Source organism: Mrakia frigida, assembly GCF_051309035.1.
Source record: "Mrakia frigida strain ATCC 22029 unplaced genomic scaffold BDY24scaffold_25, whole genome shotgun sequence".
In the NCBI taxonomy this organism is placed as follows: domain Eukaryota; kingdom Fungi; phylum Basidiomycota; class Tremellomycetes; order Cystofilobasidiales; family Mrakiaceae; genus Mrakia; species Mrakia frigida.
Genome location: NW_027481256.1, coordinates 315,939 through 335,447, shown reverse-complemented (window position 1 = coordinate 335,447; position 19,509 = coordinate 315,939). Strand labels below are relative to the sequence as shown.

General features: G+C 54.2%; 9 protein-coding genes across 9 annotated transcripts; 3 read left to right on the top strand and 6 right to left on the bottom strand.

Annotated features, from left to right (window-relative positions):
- The first annotated feature begins 167 nt into the window (after positions 1–167).
- BDY24DRAFT_134116 (At2g23090 like protein) lies at positions 168–964 on the top strand. Its single transcript, XM_076636029.1, has 4 exons — positions 168–327; positions 421–492; positions 627–683; positions 833–964. Exons 1-4 carry the CDS (start codon positions 313–315, stop codon positions 917–919), a joined length of 231 nt encoding a protein of 76 aa, XP_076494705.1. The 5' UTR covers positions 168–312; the 3' UTR covers positions 920–964.
- An 850-nt stretch (positions 965–1,814) lies between these two features.
- On the bottom strand, positions 1,815–3,936 carry SCL1 (proteasome core particle subunit alpha 1; the record flags this gene model as incomplete). Its single annotated transcript, XM_076643666.1, has 10 exons — positions 1,815–2,003; positions 2,127–2,219; positions 2,301–2,425; positions 2,529–2,597; positions 2,819–2,905; positions 3,051–3,132; positions 3,540–3,634; positions 3,721–3,738; positions 3,814–3,839; positions 3,914–3,936. 10 exons carry the CDS (start codon positions 3,934–3,936, stop codon positions 1,815–1,817), a joined length of 807 nt encoding a protein of 268 aa, XP_076494704.1.
- Positions 3,937–4,779: 843 nt separating this feature from the next.
- Positions 4,780–6,725, top strand: GCD2 (translation initiation factor eIF2B subunit delta; the record flags this gene model as incomplete). The annotated part of the gene is made up of 7 exons (XM_076637505.1): positions 4,780–5,091; positions 5,247–5,426; positions 5,573–5,700; positions 5,853–5,956; positions 6,067–6,333; positions 6,440–6,585; positions 6,657–6,725. 7 exons carry the CDS (start codon positions 4,780–4,782, stop codon positions 6,723–6,725), a joined length of 1,206 nt encoding a protein of 401 aa, XP_076494703.1.
- A 434-nt stretch (positions 6,726–7,159) lies between these two features.
- On the bottom strand, positions 7,160–7,944 carry BDY24DRAFT_134064 (uncharacterized protein). The gene has a single exon (XM_076636028.1). It carries the CDS (start codon positions 7,851–7,853, stop codon positions 7,287–7,289), a length of 567 nt encoding a protein of 188 aa, XP_076494702.1. The 5' UTR covers positions 7,854–7,944; the 3' UTR covers positions 7,160–7,286.
- A 368-nt stretch (positions 7,945–8,312) lies between these two features.
- Positions 8,313–10,817, bottom strand: BDY24DRAFT_396187 (RTA1 domain-containing protein). Its single transcript, XM_076641403.1, has 13 exons — positions 10,673–10,817; positions 10,417–10,548; positions 10,177–10,248; positions 9,994–10,086; positions 9,855–9,914; positions 9,766–9,776; positions 9,642–9,693; positions 9,451–9,558; positions 9,350–9,381; positions 9,013–9,275; positions 8,850–8,939; positions 8,719–8,772; positions 8,313–8,580 (listed from the first exon to the last, which is right to left on the bottom strand). The coding sequence occupies exons 1-13, from the start codon at positions 10,695–10,697 to the stop codon at positions 8,508–8,510; spliced, it is 1,065 nt and encodes a 354-aa protein (XP_076494701.1). The 5' UTR covers positions 10,698–10,817; the 3' UTR covers positions 8,313–8,507.
- Positions 10,818–11,567: 750 nt separating this feature from the next.
- On the bottom strand, positions 11,568–12,790 carry BDY24DRAFT_134043 (uncharacterized protein). The gene has a single exon (XM_076636027.1). It carries the CDS (start codon positions 12,621–12,623, stop codon positions 11,682–11,684), a length of 942 nt encoding a protein of 313 aa, XP_076494700.1. The 5' UTR covers positions 12,624–12,790; the 3' UTR covers positions 11,568–11,681.
- Positions 12,791–14,822, bottom strand: BDY24DRAFT_134039 (serine/threonine-protein phosphatase 2A activator). Its single transcript, XM_076636026.1, has 7 exons — positions 14,586–14,822; positions 14,366–14,491; positions 14,071–14,297; positions 13,908–14,003; positions 13,500–13,794; positions 13,096–13,344; positions 12,791–12,870 (listed from the first exon to the last, which is right to left on the bottom strand). Exons 1-6 carry the CDS (start codon positions 14,751–14,753, stop codon positions 13,183–13,185), a joined length of 1,074 nt encoding a protein of 357 aa, XP_076494699.1. The 5' UTR covers positions 14,754–14,822; the 3' UTR covers positions 12,791–12,870; positions 13,096–13,182.
- A 93-nt stretch (positions 14,823–14,915) lies between these two features.
- BDY24DRAFT_342802 (COG1/VPS51 family protein) lies at positions 14,916–15,906 on the bottom strand (the record flags this gene model as incomplete). Its single annotated transcript, XM_076637498.1, has 3 exons — positions 14,916–15,329; positions 15,408–15,589; positions 15,663–15,906. The coding sequence occupies 3 exons, from the start codon at positions 15,904–15,906 to the stop codon at positions 14,916–14,918; spliced, it is 840 nt and encodes a 279-aa protein (XP_076494698.1).
- Positions 15,907–16,110: 204 nt separating this feature from the next.
- On the top strand, positions 16,111–17,601 carry BDY24DRAFT_342819 (phosphatase PAP2 family protein; the record flags this gene model as incomplete). Its single annotated transcript, XM_076637500.1, has 3 exons — positions 16,111–16,789; positions 16,934–17,144; positions 17,322–17,601. 3 exons carry the CDS (start codon positions 16,111–16,113, stop codon positions 17,599–17,601), a joined length of 1,170 nt encoding a protein of 389 aa, XP_076494697.1.
- Between the last annotated feature and the right edge of the window lie 1,908 nt (positions 17,602–19,509).

Here is a 19,509-nt window from a genome sequence, read left to right as displayed (position 1 = left end):
ATCGATCGTCGTCCTCTTCTTCGCGGTCCGACATGTCCTAGAGCGTAGAGTTTGCGCGAGATTTGACTCTCCAAGCCCGGTAGATAGAGAAGAGAGGGGCGAGTAGGGAAAGAGAAGGGTGAAGAAGGGAGAGGGAGGAGCGTGGTGGTGGGTTGAAGTCAGGACGAGTCTCGACGAGCTGAAGCCCAAAGTCGTTTTGAAAACGCCCTGTCCCTTTCTCCTCCCATCCACAACAACCGCCTTTCAAAAGCCTTTAAAAACTTCTTCCCTTTTCACCCACCCTCAACCACCACTCTAGATCACTCAGCAAAAATGGGAGGAGGAAACGTGAGTCTTCAGCCGAGGCGACGGAGAAGAGCAGGAGGCAGAGGCAGAGCTGACTTTTGAACGTTCCTTCCCTTCTCTCTTCGCCTCTTGTAGGGAATGAAATCTGCCATGTCGCGAGAGAAGAACGCTAAGAAGAACGCTGCTGGAGCGGGATCCCAACTCAAGGTGAGCTCGCTTGCTTCTCTTTCCTACTGCTGCTTCTCTCGTCGTCTCGAGTTCTCCACTCAGAAACCGAAAGCTCATTCCTTCCCTTCTTCCCTCCCTCCTCCCCTCGACCCTGCTTCCCTTGTCGTGCTAAGGTCAACGCCGCCGCCCAGACGTTCAAGTGCGTCGTCTGCATGACTACTTTCCAATCCGTAAGTCTCCAGTTTTCTGCCTTCAAAACTCCCATAACCATCGCCTTCTTCGAAGAACTCAGAAGGAGGCGAAGCTCAAAAACTCGTTGAGCTCACCTCTTTCTCTCTCTCCCTCATACTGACTCCCCCTCGCCTCTGATCTCGCACAGACCACCAAGCCTCCTCAACTCCTCATCCACGCCGAGAACAAGCACAAGAAGACTTTGGCGGATTGTTTCCCTGGAGTGACCGCCTAAAACTCGCTTCGTGTTTTGGGTTCTTCTTCTTTTTTTCTTCGGGACTCGGGTGGGTTGAGGTGGGAGGGAGATTGGACTGGGCGACCTTTCTTAGAGTGTGTGTGTTTTGACGAGGACGACGATGATGATACGTTTTTTAAACAGCTTGCCAACTATTAGAGGGGAGGAAGAGGAGGAGAGGAGGAGGAGGAGTGAGGAATGCCGCCTCGCCCTGCTGATGGTCGACTTCGAGCATCTCTGTTGTTTCTTCTTCATGGAGTGACGCTTCCTGCTACAGTCCTCGTGTGCCATCCTTCGTCGCTGCCAGGTTCCAGACTGGACGTTGAGGGGGAGGAGATGGAGACCTAGACGACGCCCTTGTCGCCCACGTTCTCTTCGTTCCCCAGTCGTGTTCGCCTCTTTCTCCAGATATCTTCATTCAGCTTGCATGTGGCCTTTCTCTATCCTCCAGTTCCATCTGTCTCTCTCACTGTTTCACTTCAAGAGGACCTCACGAGAAACAAAGCTCGTCGACGCGTCCGATTCCTTCTCCCTCCTCCGTCGCCTGTCTCACTCCGCTCACCGCTGTAGAATAGTCCCTGCTCCCAGAGCTGTGATATGACATGCTTTTGTTCCTTCCGATCTAGTTGCTGCTCACGGTGCGAATCCACGAGCCTTGCCGAAGGAAGAAGAACGAGCGGGCGCGTCGCGTCTCGCTTCTCCTCCGTTCTTCTTTCGCCCTTCTCTCACTCTCTCTCACTTCAACCCGCTCTCTCAAAACCCCTTTCTCTTCCACTCTCCTCCTTCTCATTTCCTCTCCTTAAATCCTTGAACTCTTGCCTCAAGCCAACCGTTCTACCAGAAGTCAGAACCTCATCCATCAAGCCCTCCAAACTCGCTCCCCGCTCTTCTCTACCTAATCCTTCTCCCCAACCTTAACCAACCACTCGTTCTTCTCCTCCTCGTCCATCTGTCTCCACAGCCCTTTGCCCGTCGCCGTTCCTTTGGGCATAGGCTCGTCCTCCGCCGTTGAGGAGATCCCAATCTCGATCTCGCCCGACTTGAAGTCGGTCGCGAGGACGGTGGAGAGGGCTTCGACTGCGAGCTGCGAAGGTGGGTGAACAAAGAAGAGAGGGAAAAGGAGGTAGGAGAGAGGGAACAAGAGGGAGAAGGAGGGTTAGTGTGCGTTGGTCGAGGAGAGAGGAGAAGAGAGGAAAGGGAGACGAACCTCAATCGCCTCCGACCTCGTCAACCCCTTCACCGCATCCGCCGTCGACTCAGGCGCGTCAGGATCCTCGACCTTCTTCCACTTCTTCTCCAACTGCACAACAGCACCGACACAAACCAAGGTCAGCTTCAGCGTCAACTCTCTCTTTCCGCTTCCTTCGTCGCCTCGACTCACAAAGTTCATCGCCTCCGTCTGTTTCTGACCCGAAGCAGTCGCCTTGAATCCAACATAGTAGCCGGCAGGATCGACCTTGTAGACCTGAGGTCCGAGTTCCGAGTCGTGTCCGACGAGAGTCATGGCTGGTTGTGAACGAAGACGAAGAAGAGGAGGAGGCGAGGGAGTGAGTTTCGGGTTGTTTATCGGGGTAGGAGAGAGATGTAGGAAGATGGATCGAAAACTCACCGACTCCCAAAGGCCTCATTCCAGCTCGTTGAGTGTAAACCTGGTTGATGTTTGCCAGACGACGGGCGACTGATTTGAGCAAGGAAGAGAAAGAGAAGGAAGGAAGAAGCGAGTCAGTATCTCGCTTCGTCGCTGAGACACTCCGAACTGGGTAAGGCTCGAAAGGTGAGGAGGTGGGAAGTGTGACGGAGAAGAAGGCGAAGTGAAGCGAGGGAGGAAGAGGAGGTCGATAGGCGAAGGGAAGGGAAGCTGGTTGAGCTCGACGAAAGAGAGGAAAAGCGAAGACTCACGATCCACAACCTCAATCTCGTACCCGTACTTGTATCGCCACTCAGCAGCCTCCGACTGAGCTCGCTGGACCTGGGATCGGGCATCGGCTGTTGGTTGAAGAAAGGAGAGAAGGTCAGCTCAGCCCATCTCTCTCGTTCGTTCTCGAGCTCGTGGAAGAGAAGTGAGATTCGTGGGGAGACGAAGGTGACCACTAGATGAAGTCGAGAGGTAGCTGAGGATGGTGCAACTCACGAAGCAAACCGGTCATGACGCATCCGATGGTAGGTGTGAGTTGGAAGAGACGAGTGACGGTGTCAGGGTCGACGAGCTTGTCCTGGGGAGCGAAGGAGGAAGCAGAGAAGACGAGGTTAGTTCGAGGGTTCAAAAGAAGTCGATGGCATGCAAGAGACTGCTGGGAGGTCGAGAGAGAGAGTTGGAAGAGGACCTGAGGACGAGGAGAAGGAGGGGAAGTGTGGAAGGAGAGAAGGTGACCTTGATCCATCTTGACCTCTCCTTCCTTCCCTTCCTCCCTACAAGCTCAGACTAGGCTCCAGTCGTCGGTAGGGAGCTCGTAGACAACTACGGAAGACCCTAGTAGACCCTGGATCCATATGGCCTGCTCCAAAGTGCGTCTTCGAGCTCGAATCCCTGCCTTCTTCGAGCTCGACTCTTTGAGACGTGGAGGAGCTGACACTTCGTCCCCTTCCTCCCTTCCTTCGAGATCTAGAGAACGACACTCACTGGGACCTTCTTCTGCACGACCACGACAGCTGTATCCTTTCCTCTAATAGCGACGGCGGTGATTCCAGATCCAGTGATGGCCTTGAAAGCGTACTCTGCGAGAGAAAGAAGAAGGGAGAGATGGTCAGCTTGGAGAGGAGCGAAGGAGGAAGGAGGAGCTCGTCCAACTCTCTGTACTCACCGACTTGATACAGACGACCTAGAGAAGACAAGACAAAAGTGGTCAGCGATACGAAGAGATTAAGATGAGAAAGAAGGAGAGGGAAAAGCTCACCCTCTGGAGAGAAGACGGTCAGATATCTGAGGGCAGAGGGAACCAAACGAGGGCGGTCAGCTGGAGCTTCAATGAGGAACGAGCTGCGAGTTCTACCCACCTATCGTAGGATCCTCGAGACATGTTTAAGAGATGGGAGAGAAGAAGGAAAAGTTGGGAAGAAGGGGGTGATGGGTGTTGCGAGTTCGGGAGGAGATCAGCTCGTCGATTTCGACTCTCAGGCGAAGCTTCCTTCCTCTCATTCCCCTCAAACCGTCAGCTTCTTCGACTTCACTTTCTCTCTTTCGTGAGTTCGTCGACCTTTCTTGTACACGTTGGACTCTATTCTGACTCCCTGGCCGATTTTTATCCTCCTTCCTGCTCTACAGAAGTCGTACTCGCGCCCTTTGAATCGAGTCAGAACAAAGGAGCTCGACCTCAACTTTCCCTTCTCCTTCTCAAGTCCCTCTTCAACGTTCGTTCCTCCTCCTCGTCGGGTGCTAAACACACTAGCTCGTTGCTCTACGTAGCTTGCCTTATCTCCGTCAAAACTTCCCTTGCTAACTTCCCAATTCCCTCTTCCTTCTTTCAGCCCTCGACCGACCTCTCCCTCCTCCCCCTTCCTTCACCTTCGCTCAACCAACCATGCCCTCCTCCGACGCTCCTCCCGCTCCCGCTCCTCCTTCCACCACGACTGCTACTCCCAAACCTCCTAAAGCGCCGAAAGGAGCTCCCAAGCCACCCAAGGAGAAGCCCACCGGTCCCGTCGTTGACAAGAAGGCCGAAAAGGCAGCTCGTCGAGCTCAAAAGATCTCCTCCAGACCTCAAGGCCCCGACGACGCTGCTCCAGGAGGACCTCCTTCTGGACCAGGAACCACCGAGCACCGAGGAGCCCCTCGAGGAGGTCCTCCAGGAGGAGTAGGACCTTCCGGTTCAGCCAACAGTCTCCTCTCCAACAACTCCAACTCAAACCCTTCCTCCCTCGGAATGACCACCAACAACGCCGTCTCCAACCCGAATCGAGCCTCTGCAGCTCCCAACACAAGCAACGGTCGACCTCTCCTCCCTTCAGCAGCTTCGACAGCAGCTCTTCACCAACAACCGGTCCTGCCTCCAGCGGGACCTACACCTCATCTGATCGTGTCCCATCTCCCTGGACCGAAACCGAGCTCGAGCGTGGCAGCGACGGTGAAAGGGGATGTGCACCCGGCGATTATCAAGCTGGGTTTGCAGTTGAGGGAAGGGAAGATTAGAGGAGCGAACGCGAGGTTGATTGCTGGGTTGATGGGGTTGAAACAGGTGAGTCTTTTGACGTTCGAGGGAGGGAGGGAGGCCAGAGGTTTCGAACTCTCCCTTCTCGTTTTGCCTTTCCTTTGTTTCGAGCTGCTCTTTCAGCTCGAGCAGTCAGAGCACTGATCTTGTATTCCACTCCTCTCTGCTTCGTTAATATCAAGGTCATCACCTCCTACACCACCCCACCTTCGACCACCCTCCCTCGAGATCTCACCACCCACCTCTCCCCTCAGATCGCTCATCTCACTCAAGCTCGAGCCATGCCTGTCGGTTTGGGAAATGCGATTCGATGGTTGAAGTACGAGATTTCCATCATTGCCATTGATGAGGCTGAGGCGGATGTGAGTTTCTCTCTTCCCTCGTCGTTTCGTTACGCGTCTCTCCTTTCACCTTCCTCTTCTCGTTCTTCTCGCCTCGAGTGCGACGAGATCTCAAATCGCCGGGGTACTGACGCAGGTTCGGGCTTATTCATTTGAATGAACAACAGTCCAAAGAGCTCCTCGCAGCCAAGATCGACGAGTACATCCGAGAGAGGGTGACGCTGGCGGACGAGGTGATTGTCGAGTTTGCGAAGCAGAAGATCAAGGATGGGGATGTGGTTTTGACGTATGCTAGGTGAGTCTTCCCTTCTCATTCCCAACTCTCCAAACCGACCTTCACTGCGTTACAGTGATCTTTCGGTCTCGTTCGGTCGAGAGTCGAGACGCGTCGAGGAACGAGAGCTGACTTTGCTCTTCGTACTTTTGTTTCGTTGTTGACATCCATAGGAGTTCCGTCGTCGAGAAGGTCCTCGTTCAAGCTCACCGAGAGATGCAGTCTCGAGGAGAATCCTTCTCCGTCATCGTCGTTGATTCGAGACCTTTGTTGGAGGGTTCGTCGTCTTCTCTCTTCCGGTTCCGTCCATGCCTTGCGCTTCCTTCCATCTCTCAACTAACGCCTCTTCACCCTCTTTCATATTTGCCTTTTCCCCTCAACTTACAGGAAAATCTCTCCTTCTCTCCCTCTGCTCCCACTCCATCCCTTGCACCTACGCTCTCCTCCCCTCCCTCCCCTCCGTCCTCCCAGGAGCCAACCTCGTCCTCATCGGAACCAACGCCCTCCTCTCCAACGGAGCCCTCTACTCCAGAGCGGGAACAGCCAGTGTAGCCATGCTGGCGACGAGCTATGCTGTGCCGGTGGTGGTGTGCTGCGAGACGTACAAGTTTGGAGAGAGAATTCAGTTGGATGCGGTGGTGGCTAATGAGATGGGTGAGTCGTCCTCTTTGCTTTCGAGGGTAGCTTGGTTGAACTGGGGACGCGTTCGTCGCTTCGACACGATCCAACTGACTAGATTTCACTCGTACGTTCCTCTCAGGCAACCCCGAAGCTCTCCTCGACATCCCCTCCTCCCACCCTCTCGCCGCCTCAACCAAAGCGGATCCTCTCCCTCCCTCCCTCCAACTCATCAACCTCCTCTACGATCTTACTCCTCCCAACTACGTCACGGCTGTTTGCACGGAGGTTCGTCTTTCCTTCCCTCCCTCCCTTCCGTTCTCGCTCTCGACTGACCTCTTCGCTTTTTCGTTCCACAGTACGGACTCATCCCACCAAGCTCGGTACCCAGTGTGCTCTCGCGGAACGGTCAGGCTGGGAACAACTAGAGTCTTCTATGGAGCTTTCTTCTGAAGTCACGTCGCGTCTGAGAGAAGAGAGAGACCTGTTCGCATCCGAGACTCGAGAGGGAGGGAGAGGGCCGAGCGTTGAAACTTGAGAAACCTTCTGGAGTCCACGAGCTTGTTCTTGCCTTTTCCTGTACACGAGGAAAGTTCTTGCGAGTTGGGAAGCAGGGATGTGGGAGCGAGAAACGAAAATGGTATCGAAAGCAGAACGAGGGGGATCAGAGGGAGAGAAACGAAAGCGAAGCGAAAGCAGAGGGTACGGAACGAAGGAGATGCAAAGCAAAGTAAGCGTAGAGAGGAGAAGCCCGAGAATGAAGCCCGAAGAAACGAAAAGAGAGAAGAGAAGAGAAGGAAAGAGAAGTCGTGAAAGAAAGGTCGTTCGGTTCGTGTTTGGTTGCAGGTGCGCGTCGCGGTCCCGTCCTCGAGTACACTGACTTGTCCATCTAAGCAGCTCGCTCCAATCTGAGAGGCACAGAGAAAGAGAAGAAGTCAGCTCCAGTTCTATTCGCAAATCCAAAAAAGAGAAAGAAGGAAGAGCTCGACTCACCCAGCAAAGTACTCGTCGATCATCTTCTTCCCAACCTCAACCTCCTCCCCCGTCAACTTGGCCCCCTCAGCCTCGCACCTCTTCCTCTCCGTAACCTTCTCCCTCTTCCCAGCTCCAAACAAGCCCTTCACAACCTTCCCGAAAGGTTTAGGCGCAGGGAAGAGCAAGGGCTCAAGCTTAGCTCGAATCTGAACCTCCCTTCGTCGCTGTTCCCTGGCGGCGATTTCCTCTTCGACTTGGGCGGTGAGAGCGAGGGAGATGGATCGCTGCTGAGGGTGCTTCTCGGAGGTTGACGAGCGAAGGGAGATGAAGGCGGCTCGTTCGGAGTAGGACGGGAGGGAGTGCTGGTACTGGGAGGCGGGAAAAGCGTACGTAGGAGGAGGCGTGGTCGGTCCGTTGGTTGAAAAAGTAGACGAGGAGGTGGTCGAGTCGTGGGATTCGTTTCGGTAGAGGGAGATGGAGACGGAGGAGGAGGACGGAGAGACCGAGGCGGAGGAAGCGTCGAAGGAGAGGTCGTAGGATCGAGGGGAGCGAGGAAGGTGGTAGGAAGGGGAAGAGCTCATGATGCTGATTTTGTGGGGTAGAGGGAGGGAGAGGAAAGGTGAGGGTGAGGGAGGAAAGGTTGGGAGGTTCAAAGGTGAAAGGGAGGTGAGGGTGTGGTTGGTGGTGAGGAGAGAGAAGGAAGGTCGAAATTCATCTTGATATCCTGTCTTCTGAGACTTCGTTTCGCTCTCAGGTTCCACCAGAGAAGAGGAGGGAGGGAAGGGAGGGTGGAGAGCAAGGGGAGGGTTAAACAGAGAGGTCGTCGAAGGGAAAGCGCAGTTCGAGCAGGGGTCGAAGCAGTCGTGTTTCAGCTGCTCGTTTCAGGAAATTTGCGCGTTTCAAGACCCTAGTACGTCTAGGCAAAGGCTTCAAATCTTGGGTACGCAAAACAACGGAAGAAAACGAACAAGAATGGAAGAAACGAGAGGAGGACCCGCGCTTGCTTTCTGCGAGGACTCTCTGCGATCAGCCCAAAATCAGCCCGCTCCTAAAGAGAGTTTCGTCAACAACGTCCATGCCCTATGAAGAATGGAACCGAGAGCTAGTGCGAACGGAAGTAGAGATCAAGAGGTCGTGCAGGGATACAATCTAGAGGAAGAAAGAGAGGACAAAGGGAAGAGAGAAAGGAAAAGGAGTGGAGGAGACGTCGAGCTGATCGCTTCTTTCGAAGATAATCAAGCTGAGACGACGTGGCTGACTTCTTTAGACTGGTTAGAGTCCTTGATGCGTTCCCCTGTTGGCTCCTCCCTGTTTGAAACGAGCGAGGGAGTGCGGAAAGCAGAGAAAAAGTCAGACACGGCCAAACGTCTCACCTCGCTTTTTCCTACGACGCGACTGCTCGAGAGGAGAAGTGAGTTCGATCGAAGGTCAGACTGCAGAACTGACCTGAGAAGGAACATAGGATGAAGGACGTTGAGGAGGAGACTTGAAAGTGCGATCCTAGGTAGGAAGCAGAGCAAAGACGAAGGGAAGTCAGCTCGAGGCGTTGGTCTCGTTTGAAGAATCAAAGTGCTCACATCGCTCCATCGAGGACGCAGAAGAGAACCTCGTCCGTTGCGAGCCTTCCATCCCATCCGTCAAGAAGCTCGACCGTTCGGAAGATGGATCTGATGAATAAAAAGGGAACATCAGCGATCGTGCGCCTTTGCACGTTTCCTCAAGAAAGTCGAGAAGACTCACCGAATAAAGATGAGGATGGTCGAACCGGCAAGTCCAGCAAGCATGATCCTAGCTCTCTTCTCGGCTCGAGGAGAGAGAACAGGCTTCTCGTTCGGTTCGACTTGAGTGGACGCAGAAGAGGGAGAGACGGATCGTCGTCGTCGAAGTTTCCTGGTGATGCTTTGAGCCCAGCCGAAAGGGTACCATCGAGTCACGGGCTTGTCGTAGAGGTAGTGGATGCAGAAGTCGGTGAAAAGAATCGTATAGGCGACCATGACGACCATCTGCGACAAGAAGAAGAAAAGTCAGCGATCTCGACGCGTCGGAAAAGAGGGAAGGCGAGAGAACGCTTGCTGACCTGGACGATGACTCCTCCGACCATGATGTTGGCTGAAAAATGAAAAGCTCAAGGAAGGGTCAGTATCTCGTTCGATGGAGAAAGAAAGAGAGGACGCTGACCTCCAGTGTCCGCGTCCGCTGCTGTTTCCGACGACGCCGCCAATCCTCCTCCTGCAGCCTGAATGACAAGCGAGAGGACGTCTCCAGTGACAAAGATCCAGGTGTAGGCTTTTGAGATCAAAAAGAGGAGGACAAAAGGTCAGCTCTGAGCCCGAGTCTCGAAAGAAAAGCGAAAGAGAAAGGGGACAAACTTTTCGGAGCCAATCGACAGTATTGAGGTCCGAGACGAGAGACGAGAACTCCCTGGAGAATGAAGAGCGAGGAGTTCCGATGGTCAGCTTGCAGAAGGTAGAGATAAGACGATAGAGGACGGACGAGGATGACATCTGGGTCGAGAGGAAGAAAACGAGGTCGCGTCAGTTAAGCTCGAACGAGGCATCGTCTCGTAGAGAGGGCCTTCTCACAGTTGGCAGCAGTACTGAAGGCGGGAGAGATGATGAGAGATGCGATCTGACCCATGAAAGCTGAAGGAGAGGAAGAGAGACAAGAAGTCAGCTCTCGCTTCGAGCGCGTCGAAGAGATCAGAACCGTCTCGGAACTCACCAGTATCATCATACAGCCACTGTCCTCCGAACAAAGGACTCCACTCCAATCCAACAGCAGCTGAGAGTCTGAAGCTCCATCCGATGAGCTCGCCTGAAGTTTGAGGATCGAAAGGTCAGCTCGGCTGCGAGACCAGACGCTCCTTCCGTCGAGAGGATCGAGATTGAGAAAAGAAAAACTAACCCAGAGCAGCAGCACCGAGAGTGTAGAGCAAGAACCAGAACCTTGAGATGATAGCTTGACCGATGTGAAGAACTGCGAAGTGAGAAGAAGAGAGTGAGCGGAGGGAAGCAAGAGAGAACGGGAGATCGACAGCACGTCGTCCAGCCTCGCCTCCTCCCTCGCCACCTACACCTCTCCTCCCTTCTCCGGCTCCCTACACCCCTCCCTTTCGATCTACGAAGGAATTGTTCTGCCACTCACCGAGAGAGATAGAGAAGATGGCAACAAATACGGCGCAGGCTGCGATCGAGAGCTTGTAGTCGAAGGCAGACCACTCGACTTCCCCAGTGTAGAGATTGGGAGAGCCTGGGACGTAGTTGGTGAGGTTTCCGACTGGATGAAGAGGAAGTCAGAACAAAGGTGAGTTCGAGGAACGAGAAGAAAAGGAAAGAAGAGAGAAAGTCAGGCTGAGGATCGAAAAGCGTGAGCTCGAGCTCGCCTCCGAGGAGGAACTCACTGTCTGGCACTTGAAGATCAGCCATGTTTTCGAGGGAAGAAAGAAGAGTGGTAGGTAGAAGAGATGGTGGGGGTTTGAAGGGAAAGATGGAACGTTCAGACCACAACGGTTTTTGAGGAGGGCGGAAGGGCAGTGTTCGTGGGGGAAGCGAGCTGGACGGGCGACTAACCTTCAAGGGCATCTCTCGCCGTTGCCCGTCGTCGCTTGATAAACCGCAATCAATCGCTGCCTGAATGACAAATCCAAGTTCTTGGAGATCTGAGCCGTTCTCGATGAAGCGAGAGAAGGAGAGCGGGCTCGACGGAGCGGTAGTTTTAGAGGTCGGAGGGTCTCCTGTCCCAGAGCGACGCGTCGAGCGGTTCTTGACGAGACGAAGATTCATCGGCGCCGGAACTCGACAACAGAAATGCTTCGTATATAAACAACTAAAAAGAATCCGTGACGTACTATACAAGACGAAGGAAAATAAACAGAGGCTCAAAACGCAACACCTCGCACAACCTTCGCTCGCCCGTCCTCCTCCTTCTCATCCCCGATCATCTGCTTGTGTTCCCCACCAGAAGTCAACCCTTTCCCACCTGCCACCTCCCCAATCCTCCCAGCTCGGTTCTTCCTCTCCGTCCCAGCGACCAAATCCACCAACTCCTTCCTCTCCGCTTGAACGGCTCGGTCGTCGATCCACGAAACCGTCTCGTCCGATTGCTGAGCTCCACTGGCTCGAAGGATCTCCTCGGCAGCTTCTCGACCGACGACTTCTCTCCACTGGTTGGAAGAGTCTCTGAAGTAGTGTAGTTCCTGGGAGGGGGAGGGAGGTCGGTCGTCGACGATGGGTTGGATGATTGGGCTGGCGAGGAGAGAGGGAGGGACGAGAGGTGATCGAGAAGAGAGTAGGCGAGGAAAAGAAGGCAAAAAGAGAGGGAAGGAGTAGGCGTTAGCGAAAGAAAGAGAAAAAAGGAAGCAGAGAGGAGGAAGAGAGAAAGGAAACGCGACGCGTCGTCGATTTCGAAACTCACAAAACGTGATACCGATGAACCTCCCTCTCCACCACCGTCTGATAGATCCTATGCTCCCTCACGATCACATGCTCATGAACCACTGGTTCTCCGTACGTAACCGTCCAATCGATCGTTCCCTTTCCCTCCCTGTCCTTCACCTCCAATCCCGCCGTTTTGAACAACTCCTCTCCCTTTTCATTCAACCCGACCTTCTTGGGATGATGATCCCTCTTGATCTTCTCGACCAGATCCAACCTCTGCTGCTCGTGAGGGATCGTGGAAGGCGTGATGAGAGCCGTGGAGGGAGAGATGGGAGGGAAGAGGGAGGTGTGGTAGGCGAGGTGGGAAGTGGGAGAGTATGGGACGGAGGAAAAGACGGATTCGGTGTGGGAGAGGTAAGCGGGGCTGATGGGTCCTCGAGAGACGGTGAGAGGATCTGATACGAGGAAGGAAGTCGGTGGGGCTGGGATGGTTTTGGGAGGGTGGGAGATGGTGAGAGGGAAAGGTTGCGTTGAAGATGATGGCGCGACGGACGACGACGCTCCTCTAGCTTTTGACGCGACCGGATGAGCTGGTTGGGAAGATCCGTGAGGGCTCGGAGAAGGAGAGGAGATGCTGAAGGCTTTGAACTCTGGGATGGGGAGGGTTGGAGCTGCTGAGGAGGAGGGGGTCGTATCCTTGGGAGGAGGGAGGGGAGGGGAGTGCTGAGGAGGGTCAAACTCGATCGAGTGACGAGTTCCCTTTTGAGCTGAAGTTGAAGAAGTTCCAGGGGAGGTCGAGGAAGCGATTGGGTTGAAGTTGTGGTCGACCTCGACGGCCTCTCCATGGTAGTTGGTGCTGTGAGAAGGGTCCGACGACGAGTGTCCTCCCGCCGAATCGAGACCTGAGCCGTCGTTCGACGAGGACTGCGAAGCTGACTTCGAGTGTTTCTTTTTGAAGATGGAAGAGATGCCCATGTCGAGGGATGCTCGGGATTGATGAGAGAAAGTCAAGTAGAGGAAGGAGAGAAGGAGGAAGATGCAGTTGGAGGAGGGAAGATGGACCCTTGACCCTTTTCGTTCGAGCTCGTCCTTCCGGGGGCTTGAAGCGTCATTCGGGTTTCAGGCTTGTTTTGAAGAGCAGATTTTCCTTAGAGCCAGCGGTTGGGCGAGTCTAGTGACTAAGTGAAGAGGCAAAGTCTATCTGCCGAGTTCACTTGAAGGTCTGGGTACAAGGAGGAAGGAGGGAAAGAGAAGATCAGCAGCGAGCTCTTTCCCTCGACACGCGAGGTCGAATGATCGCCGCGTCTCTTCATCGTCGCTCCGTCTACTCCAAGATGAATCTGGAACGACGAGGAGAAGGCGCAAAAATGTATTTCGGATCTGCCTCTCATCGGAACTCGCTTCCTGGAACGAAAACGAGCGTCGAGAAACGAAGTTCAGGACTCACGATGTGTCTCACCTCCTCTCCCTTTTCCAGCTCTCTTCTTCTTCTTTCCTTTAAACCCCGAATCCAAAAGCTCCGCTAAGGGTCTCATCAACTCGTACTACTGATCTCCCACCCAACCAACGGTCCTCCCACGAACAGATGCTGGACCACGACGCGTTTCCCCAACACCTCCCCTTCGTACATCTTCAGCAAACCCGAGTGGATCTTGGCCCAAGATTTTCCTGAAGTAGCGAGGTTGTAGAGGAGGGGCTACGAGCAAGAACGGAGGAGGTGGGTGGAGAGAGAAAGGGAGGGATGGAGAGGGGAAAAGAAGAACGACGCGCGTCTGGATGTCAGCGAAGAAACCGACGACGAGAGACGATTCGAACGGAATCGAACAGGTGAAAACACGAAAACGGACTCACCGAATGCTCATACCAATTCCCACTCTTGATCCTCCCTATCCGCCTGATCGCCATCGAGTAGAAATCATCCGCCTGCCCTCCCGTCGTCCCTGCTCCTGGCGCTTGTGCTCTCCGAGTAGGCGGCGATTCCGGTGCGTCGAGGTCGATTTTCCTCAGCGGAGGAACGTAGGTAGATGTAGCTTCGATGGTAGCTGCTGAGGAACCTGGGAGAGCGTGCCGAGGAGAGGGAGGAGGGAGGATGGATTCGGGGGTGATGGTTGTTGAGGGGAGGAGTTGAGAGGAGCCGAAGACGTAGCTGCGAGAGGGCGAAGAGGAAAAAAAACAGAGGATAGGTGAGTTAGGGGTGTGGGAGTACAGAGAGTGGGAAAGGCGAAGAAAGGGGAAGAGGACGAGAAGACGACGACGTACGGAAGGAAACAGTAATCGTCCAACCCCCAAACTCCATGACTCCCTGCCGGCTCGAGCTTGTACAGATCCTGTAACGTCCAGACGAGCTCAAGGTATCTACGAAGCCAAGACAATCAAAGATCAGGGTCGAACAAACGGAAAGAACGCGACGGTCGAAACTCACGATCTAAACACCCTCAGCGCAACCCACTCGTCGTCCTCCTCCTTCAGCACCCCTCCCACCCTCAAAGCATAAAGAAACAAGAAGAAAGCAGCTTCGTGACCTGTTCCGTAATCGAGTCGAGTGCTTGATCCGAAGGCTGAGGTGTTTTGGAGGAGGGGGAGGAGCTGAGGGAGGAGGGGGAGATGGGAGGTTGGTTCGAGGAGGGTGGTGATGAGGGACGGGAGGTCCTGGAGGGTCGAGATGGAGGTGTGATGGATTAGGTTCGAGTAGAAGGTGAAGGGGTGGTGAGACGAACCTCTGTAGTCTGAGCGAAGTAGGTCCTGAAAGCGAGGTTGCCGTACCTCTGAGCGGAGTGAAGCGGAGGATGCTGAGATGTCAGGCTCTTGAGATGGGAGAGCAGCTTTTCGAGGTCGAGGATCGTCTACATACAGGTGCAGCTGCGTCAGTACACGACTCACTAAACTAGAGCAACCTCGAGGAGGGAGGCAGAGAGAAGAGAGAGCAGCGAGACTCACCTGGGAAGGAGGAGGAAGGTGAGCTTGAGCTGACGAGAACGAGACTCCCTCGATCTTCTTGCTCAACGTCTTGATCCAAGCTTGATATCCTCGACATCCATCGCTCTTGAGCCAGTGAACAAGATCCTGATCCGTTTGGATAAGCTGAGAAGGGAGAGTGGCATCCATGGTGGGGGTTTGGCGGAAGGAAGGCAGGGAGGGAAGTCGAAAGTTGAGCTCTTGGTCGTCAGGGCAGCTTCCCACGGAGCCTGAAGAATACGAGAATGTCATAAGATCGTAGATGGGTATATAGTCGAGTTCGAGAAGGTACTTAGAGGCTTCAGTTGGTATTCAGAAGTCTCGTCCTACGCTTCTGGAGAGGAGGATCCAACACGGCCTCGCACTCCTCCCTGATCTCCCTCGTCCCCTTGATCCCTCCTTCAACCCAAGCGTCCAATAGTGGCTTCGCCCGCGAGAAGATGGTCCGAGCTTCATCTCTCCGACCTGAGAAGAGAAAGAGAAGACGAGGTCAGCGCGATGAGCTCGACGAAACGACGCGAGAGACAGAGAAGAAGTAGACTCACCCAGAGCGACCAGATCCGATAATCGTTCCGGTAGATCTGCCACCTCTCTCACCACCCTACTAGTAGCCGCTGATGGAGGTGCTGGAGGGAGAGAGACGGATGCGGTGAGCTGGGAGATGGTCGAGAAGGAGGAGCGGATGAGGTCGAGAGAGTCGGCGAGAGGCGAGGTGTGGGCGTTCATCTGTCGAAGAGCGTAAGTTTAGAGAGAATCAGCTGAACGCTCTGACAAAGAGAGAGAGCGAGAAGACGAGAAACTGACCTTCTGGATGGTATCCGAAGCGGCGACGAGATCCTGGTGGTTGTTGTAGATCAGGGCATGGCGTTCGCTGTCGAGAAGTCGGATCTGAGAGTCGAGATCGTTCTCTGTTTTGATGAGTCGGGAGAGGGAGGAGGACTTGATGAGGGAGGTGTAGTAGATGTGAGGATCGAAGGAGGTTGAGTCTGTAGAACGAAGGGAGGAAGAGGTCAGCTCGAGCTTGTTTCTTCTTCCCTCCCTGTTCCTCGCTCTGCTCACCTAGATCCATAGGATCCTTCCTATCCTCTCCTGCTGATGGTGCAGACTGCCTCGGACTCGAAGGTCCATCCAAACCGTAATGAGCTCGAAGGAGATCTCTCGCACGTTGACGAGGGACGGGAGAGGCTCCAGCGGCTCCTGCTCCTCCTCCTCCTTGTTGACCTGTACGAGGCGTCGTTGGAGGGGTAGAGTAGGACGTGCGAGTTCGACCAGCTGGAGGTGGTGTTGGTGGTGGGAGCGACATGGAAAGTAGAGATGAAAGATTTTCGCTCGAGTGAAGGTTGAAGGCAAAAAGATCGACTCTCTCTCGCTGTCACCCTTTCTCGTTCTTTTGAAAGCTCGCTTCCTTCCCTTCTAACGTCCAGCATCCCTCTTCTAGACACTCTATAACCCAAGCTCTTCTCCCTTCGCTCCTCCTCCCCTTCTCCTTCGCCTCCTCCTCGGGTCGATGTCTACTCCTCAAACGTCGAGTCATGCTCCTCTCGCTCCTCACCAAACGACGCTGGTCCCTCTCACCTCTCGAACTCCGTTTGGCTTCCTTCGCTGGTTGCTTCTCAACATCCTCGCCGCTCTTCAACGCCTGGATCTGTCCCTCAACCCTTCGCACACCTTCGTCAAACTCCGTCGTCATCGATGGTCGTTCAAGAACGACTATCCTTACCTGATCATGGCCTTCTTCGCTTCAATCTCGCTCTTCGTGATGGACGCTTCCCCTCTCTTCAAACTCCTCATCCCTCTCGGCTACCTCATCATCACCACCGTTCCCTTCCTCGGTCAATTCTTCTTCCCTGGAACACCCGTCCTCGCCTGGGTCATCACCTTCTTCTGCGCAAGATACGTCCCAACCGAATGGAGACCGGACGTTCACGTCGCCCTCCTCCCAACGCTCGAATCAGTCCTCTACGGAGCAAACATCTCGGACATCCTCACTCGATTCACCCACCCCGTCCTCGACGTCATCGCCTGGTTACCCTACGGAATCATTCACTTTGTCATCCCTTTCGTCGTAGCAGCCGTCGCGTTCGTTTTCGGTCCAAGAGGATCCATCAACTACTGGGGGAAGGTGTTTGGGTACATGAACTTGACCGGAGTGGTAGTTCAGATCGTATTCCCTTGTTCAGCACCTTGTCAGTACCTTCGTCTCTTCTTGAGGTCTAGGAGGGGTGAGAAATGAAGGGGAAACCGCGAAGGAAGGAAGGGAAGGGAGCATCGAAGCGAGCTCGAAAGCTGACGGCCGTCTCCTCCCTCCCTCCTTCCCTCCAACCAAACAGGGTACGAACTCATCCACGGACTCAGCCCAGCCAACTACTCGATGGCAGGATCAGCAGGAGGCCTCTCTCGAATCGACGCCATCTTCCACTCGCACGGCTACACCGAGACCTTCTCGACAGCTCCCCTCGTCTTCGGAGCCTTCCCAAGTCTTCACTCGGGTTGCGCGACCTTGGAAGCGTTGTTCTTGAGCCATTTCTTCCCTAGGTTCAGGTGAGCTTCATTCCTTTTCGTCTTCTCTATCGTTCGGTGGTCTTTGGAAGGGAGGAGGGAAGTTGTTAAGCTCGAGACAAGAGGAAGGGATCGTCTCGTTTTTTCTTTGGAACTCTCGAGCTCACCCACCCTTGTTTCTCTTCCCTCTTTCAAACTCGACTTGATGCGAAATCGTAGGATCGCCTACTGGATGTACTGCTGCGTCCTCTACTGGGCCACGATGTACCTCACCCATCACTATCTCATCGACGTCGTCGGAGGAGGATGCCTCGCCACCTTCTTCTTCTACTACCTCATGCCAGCCGAGCTCAGGGAGTGGGAGACCGGAGGAGTTGGGAGGTTCGAGGAGTATGATTTGTTGGATCGTGAGTCTACCTCTTTCTGTTTTCATCTTCACCCACCGTCGCTCGTCGCTCGTGGATCTTTCCTTCACGTTCGCCTCGCGTCGGACCCCTAGTTCCTTCCCTCGTCTTTTCTTCCCACTGACCTCTCTCTCCCCCTTCTCTTTCTTTCATTCGAACCCGTCAGATCCTCGCACAGTCCCCACCAGCAACAACGACGAGCACGACGACCTCGACGACGAGATCCGGAAGCTCGAGGAGGGAGAAGCCGACGACGACCACCACGTCCATCAGCCTTCCTCCTCCGCTTCAGCAGCTACCCTCGGACTCCTCACTTCGCCGAAATCGAGACCTACCAGTCCTCCGGCCGTCTTGAGGGCGACGGGTGGGGATAACGAGGTGAAGGCTTAGAATCGTGTTTGGGTTGGGTTGAGACGGTTTTGCAGGAGAATGGGAGGATGGGCGGACGAGCTGGGCTGGAGCTCGATGGATCTGGGGAGGGGGGGACGGGGATACGGCTGGGCTGTGTTGGAGCTGGAGCTGGTTTCGTCGAGGGACCGTCGCTGGGGGTTGGGCAGGGAGGCGGAATCGGGGTCGCGTCGCTTTTTGTTTTTGCCTTCCTTTTCGTTCTTTCCTTAGTTCCTTAGCTCGACGGATCTGCTGGCTGGAAGGAGAAGGGAAGAGGGAATAGACGGACTCTAATCTACACTACTTACTTTATTAATCTACTCTCTCTCCCTTTCCTTGCTAGCCTCCCCTTGCTTTAGATCGTTTTTGCTTTGTTTTGAAGGAGCGTTTTGGCCTTGAGCCTTTTGGTTCAGACGCTTTGTTAGGGTGTGGGACAGACGGGAAGCAGTGGAGTGGATCGTGCCTGTACTGAGAGAGAAGGGAGGAAGAAAGACGAAACGAAAAAAAAGAAGACGCGTCGACGTGCGCTCGTGTTTTGAGAACGACGAGGAGAAAGAGAAAGGAAAGGAGAGTGAAGAGGGAAGAAAACTCGGAGCCAGTATCGAACGTAATGACGAATGTAGTCCTATGAGTGTGATGTAGAGTTCTGAAGTCGCACGAAGCGTTCGAGGGAGCGACGCGTCGAGGTTGGGAGATTGAGGAGAGGGTTTGGCTGAAATACGAGAGGCAAAGAGAGGAGGTCAGCAAGAAGTTACGGTTAGAGAAGGTAATATGAGTTCTTGACACTCACGGTAGCTGGGTCTCGTCAGAGGATACTGACAGAACGAAAGAGGAGCAGGACGAGGACCGTCGAGGAGAAGAGGTTCGGAACGTGGGATATCGTTGGGAGGAGGCAGGAGAAGAGGATGAAGTCAGTGGTACGAGATAGCAAATCGCTGGTGGAAGCGTGATGGTGGTGGATGTAGAGGAATCGATAGGAGCTGGTGGCTGCGAGGAAGGAGGAAGCGACGCGTCTCGAGATCTGAAGAACGAAGCGCAACAAAAGAGTCAGCAAAGAACGGCGAGATTTCTGCGACAGCAAGAAGCGAATAAAGATGAAGCGAAGCTCAAACTCACCTACTACTCCATCTCTATGGCAAACAGCGATCTTGAAGTCTCCCGCAACTTCTGGATGGCTGTTTTGGCTTCCTCTTCTTCCTCCTTCAATTGACCGACGACACGACCAAAGCGAACTGCACTCAGCGTAAAAACGCTCTCCTATGAGTGCCAAATAAACTCCCAGAGAGAGCCAAAGTAGAGTATTGGAAGCGAAGGACGCGAGGGCGAGAGGTGGGATCCCGCCAGTCCTGCCTCCGAAGACTACAAGGCATCCGTTGAGGATGAGGGAACCACGCGAACCCACTCTCTCACACCCTGCAGGTGCGTCATCTTGACCCAAGCCCATTCAGATTCTTGCTGGACGAGGGGAGAAGGCGAGAACCGAGAGAAGGGGTCGGAGCGAGACGAAGGACGCACTCGGAGTCAGCTCGGCTTTTCCTTCCTTCCTGATCTTTTTAGGAGAGAAAATGAGCTTACCAACAACTCTGATGGATCCAAGAGATCATAATCGACTAGAA

Excerpts from the sequence above, each read along its gene's own strand:
- BDY24DRAFT_134043 (XM_076636027.1), bottom strand. The coding sequence starts at position 12,623 with ATGGGCATCTCTTCCATCTTCAAAAAGAAACACTCGAAGTCAGCTTCG.
- BDY24DRAFT_134039 (XM_076636026.1), bottom strand. The coding sequence starts at position 14,753 with ATGGATGCCACTCTCCCTTCTCAGCTTATCCAAACGGATCAGGATCTT. Across the intron at positions 13,795-13,907 it reads GACGATTACTGTTTCCTTCC|CTACGTCTTCGGCTCCTCTC; the intron begins GTACGTCGTCGT and ends GCCCTCTCGCAG. Across the intron at positions 13,345-13,499 it reads GGAATTGGTATGAGCATTCG|CCCCTCCTCTACAACCTCGC; the intron begins GTGAGTCCGTTT and ends TCTTGCTCGTAG.
- BDY24DRAFT_134064 (XM_076636028.1), bottom strand. The coding sequence starts at position 7,853 with ATGAGCTCTTCCCCTTCCTACCACCTTCCTCGCTCCCCTCGATCCTAC.
- BDY24DRAFT_134116 (XM_076636029.1), top strand. Across the intron at positions 493-626 it reads GAGCGGGATCCCAACTCAAG|GTCAACGCCGCCGCCCAGAC; the intron begins GTGAGCTCGCTT and ends TGTCGTGCTAAG. Across the intron at positions 684-832 it reads GCATGACTACTTTCCAATCC|ACCACCAAGCCTCCTCAACT; the intron begins GTAAGTCTCCAG and ends GATCTCGCACAG.
- BDY24DRAFT_396187 (XM_076641403.1), bottom strand. The coding sequence starts at position 10,697 with ATGGCTGATCTTCAAGTGCCAGACA. Across the intron at positions 9,559-9,641 it reads CTGTCGATTGGCTCCGAAAA|CCTACACCTGGATCTTTGTC; the intron begins GTTTGTCCCCTT and ends TGATCTCAAAAG. Across the intron at positions 9,382-9,450 it reads AGCGGACGCGGACACTGGAG|CCAACATCATGGTCGGAGGA; the intron begins GTCAGCGTCCTC and ends TTCATTTTTCAG.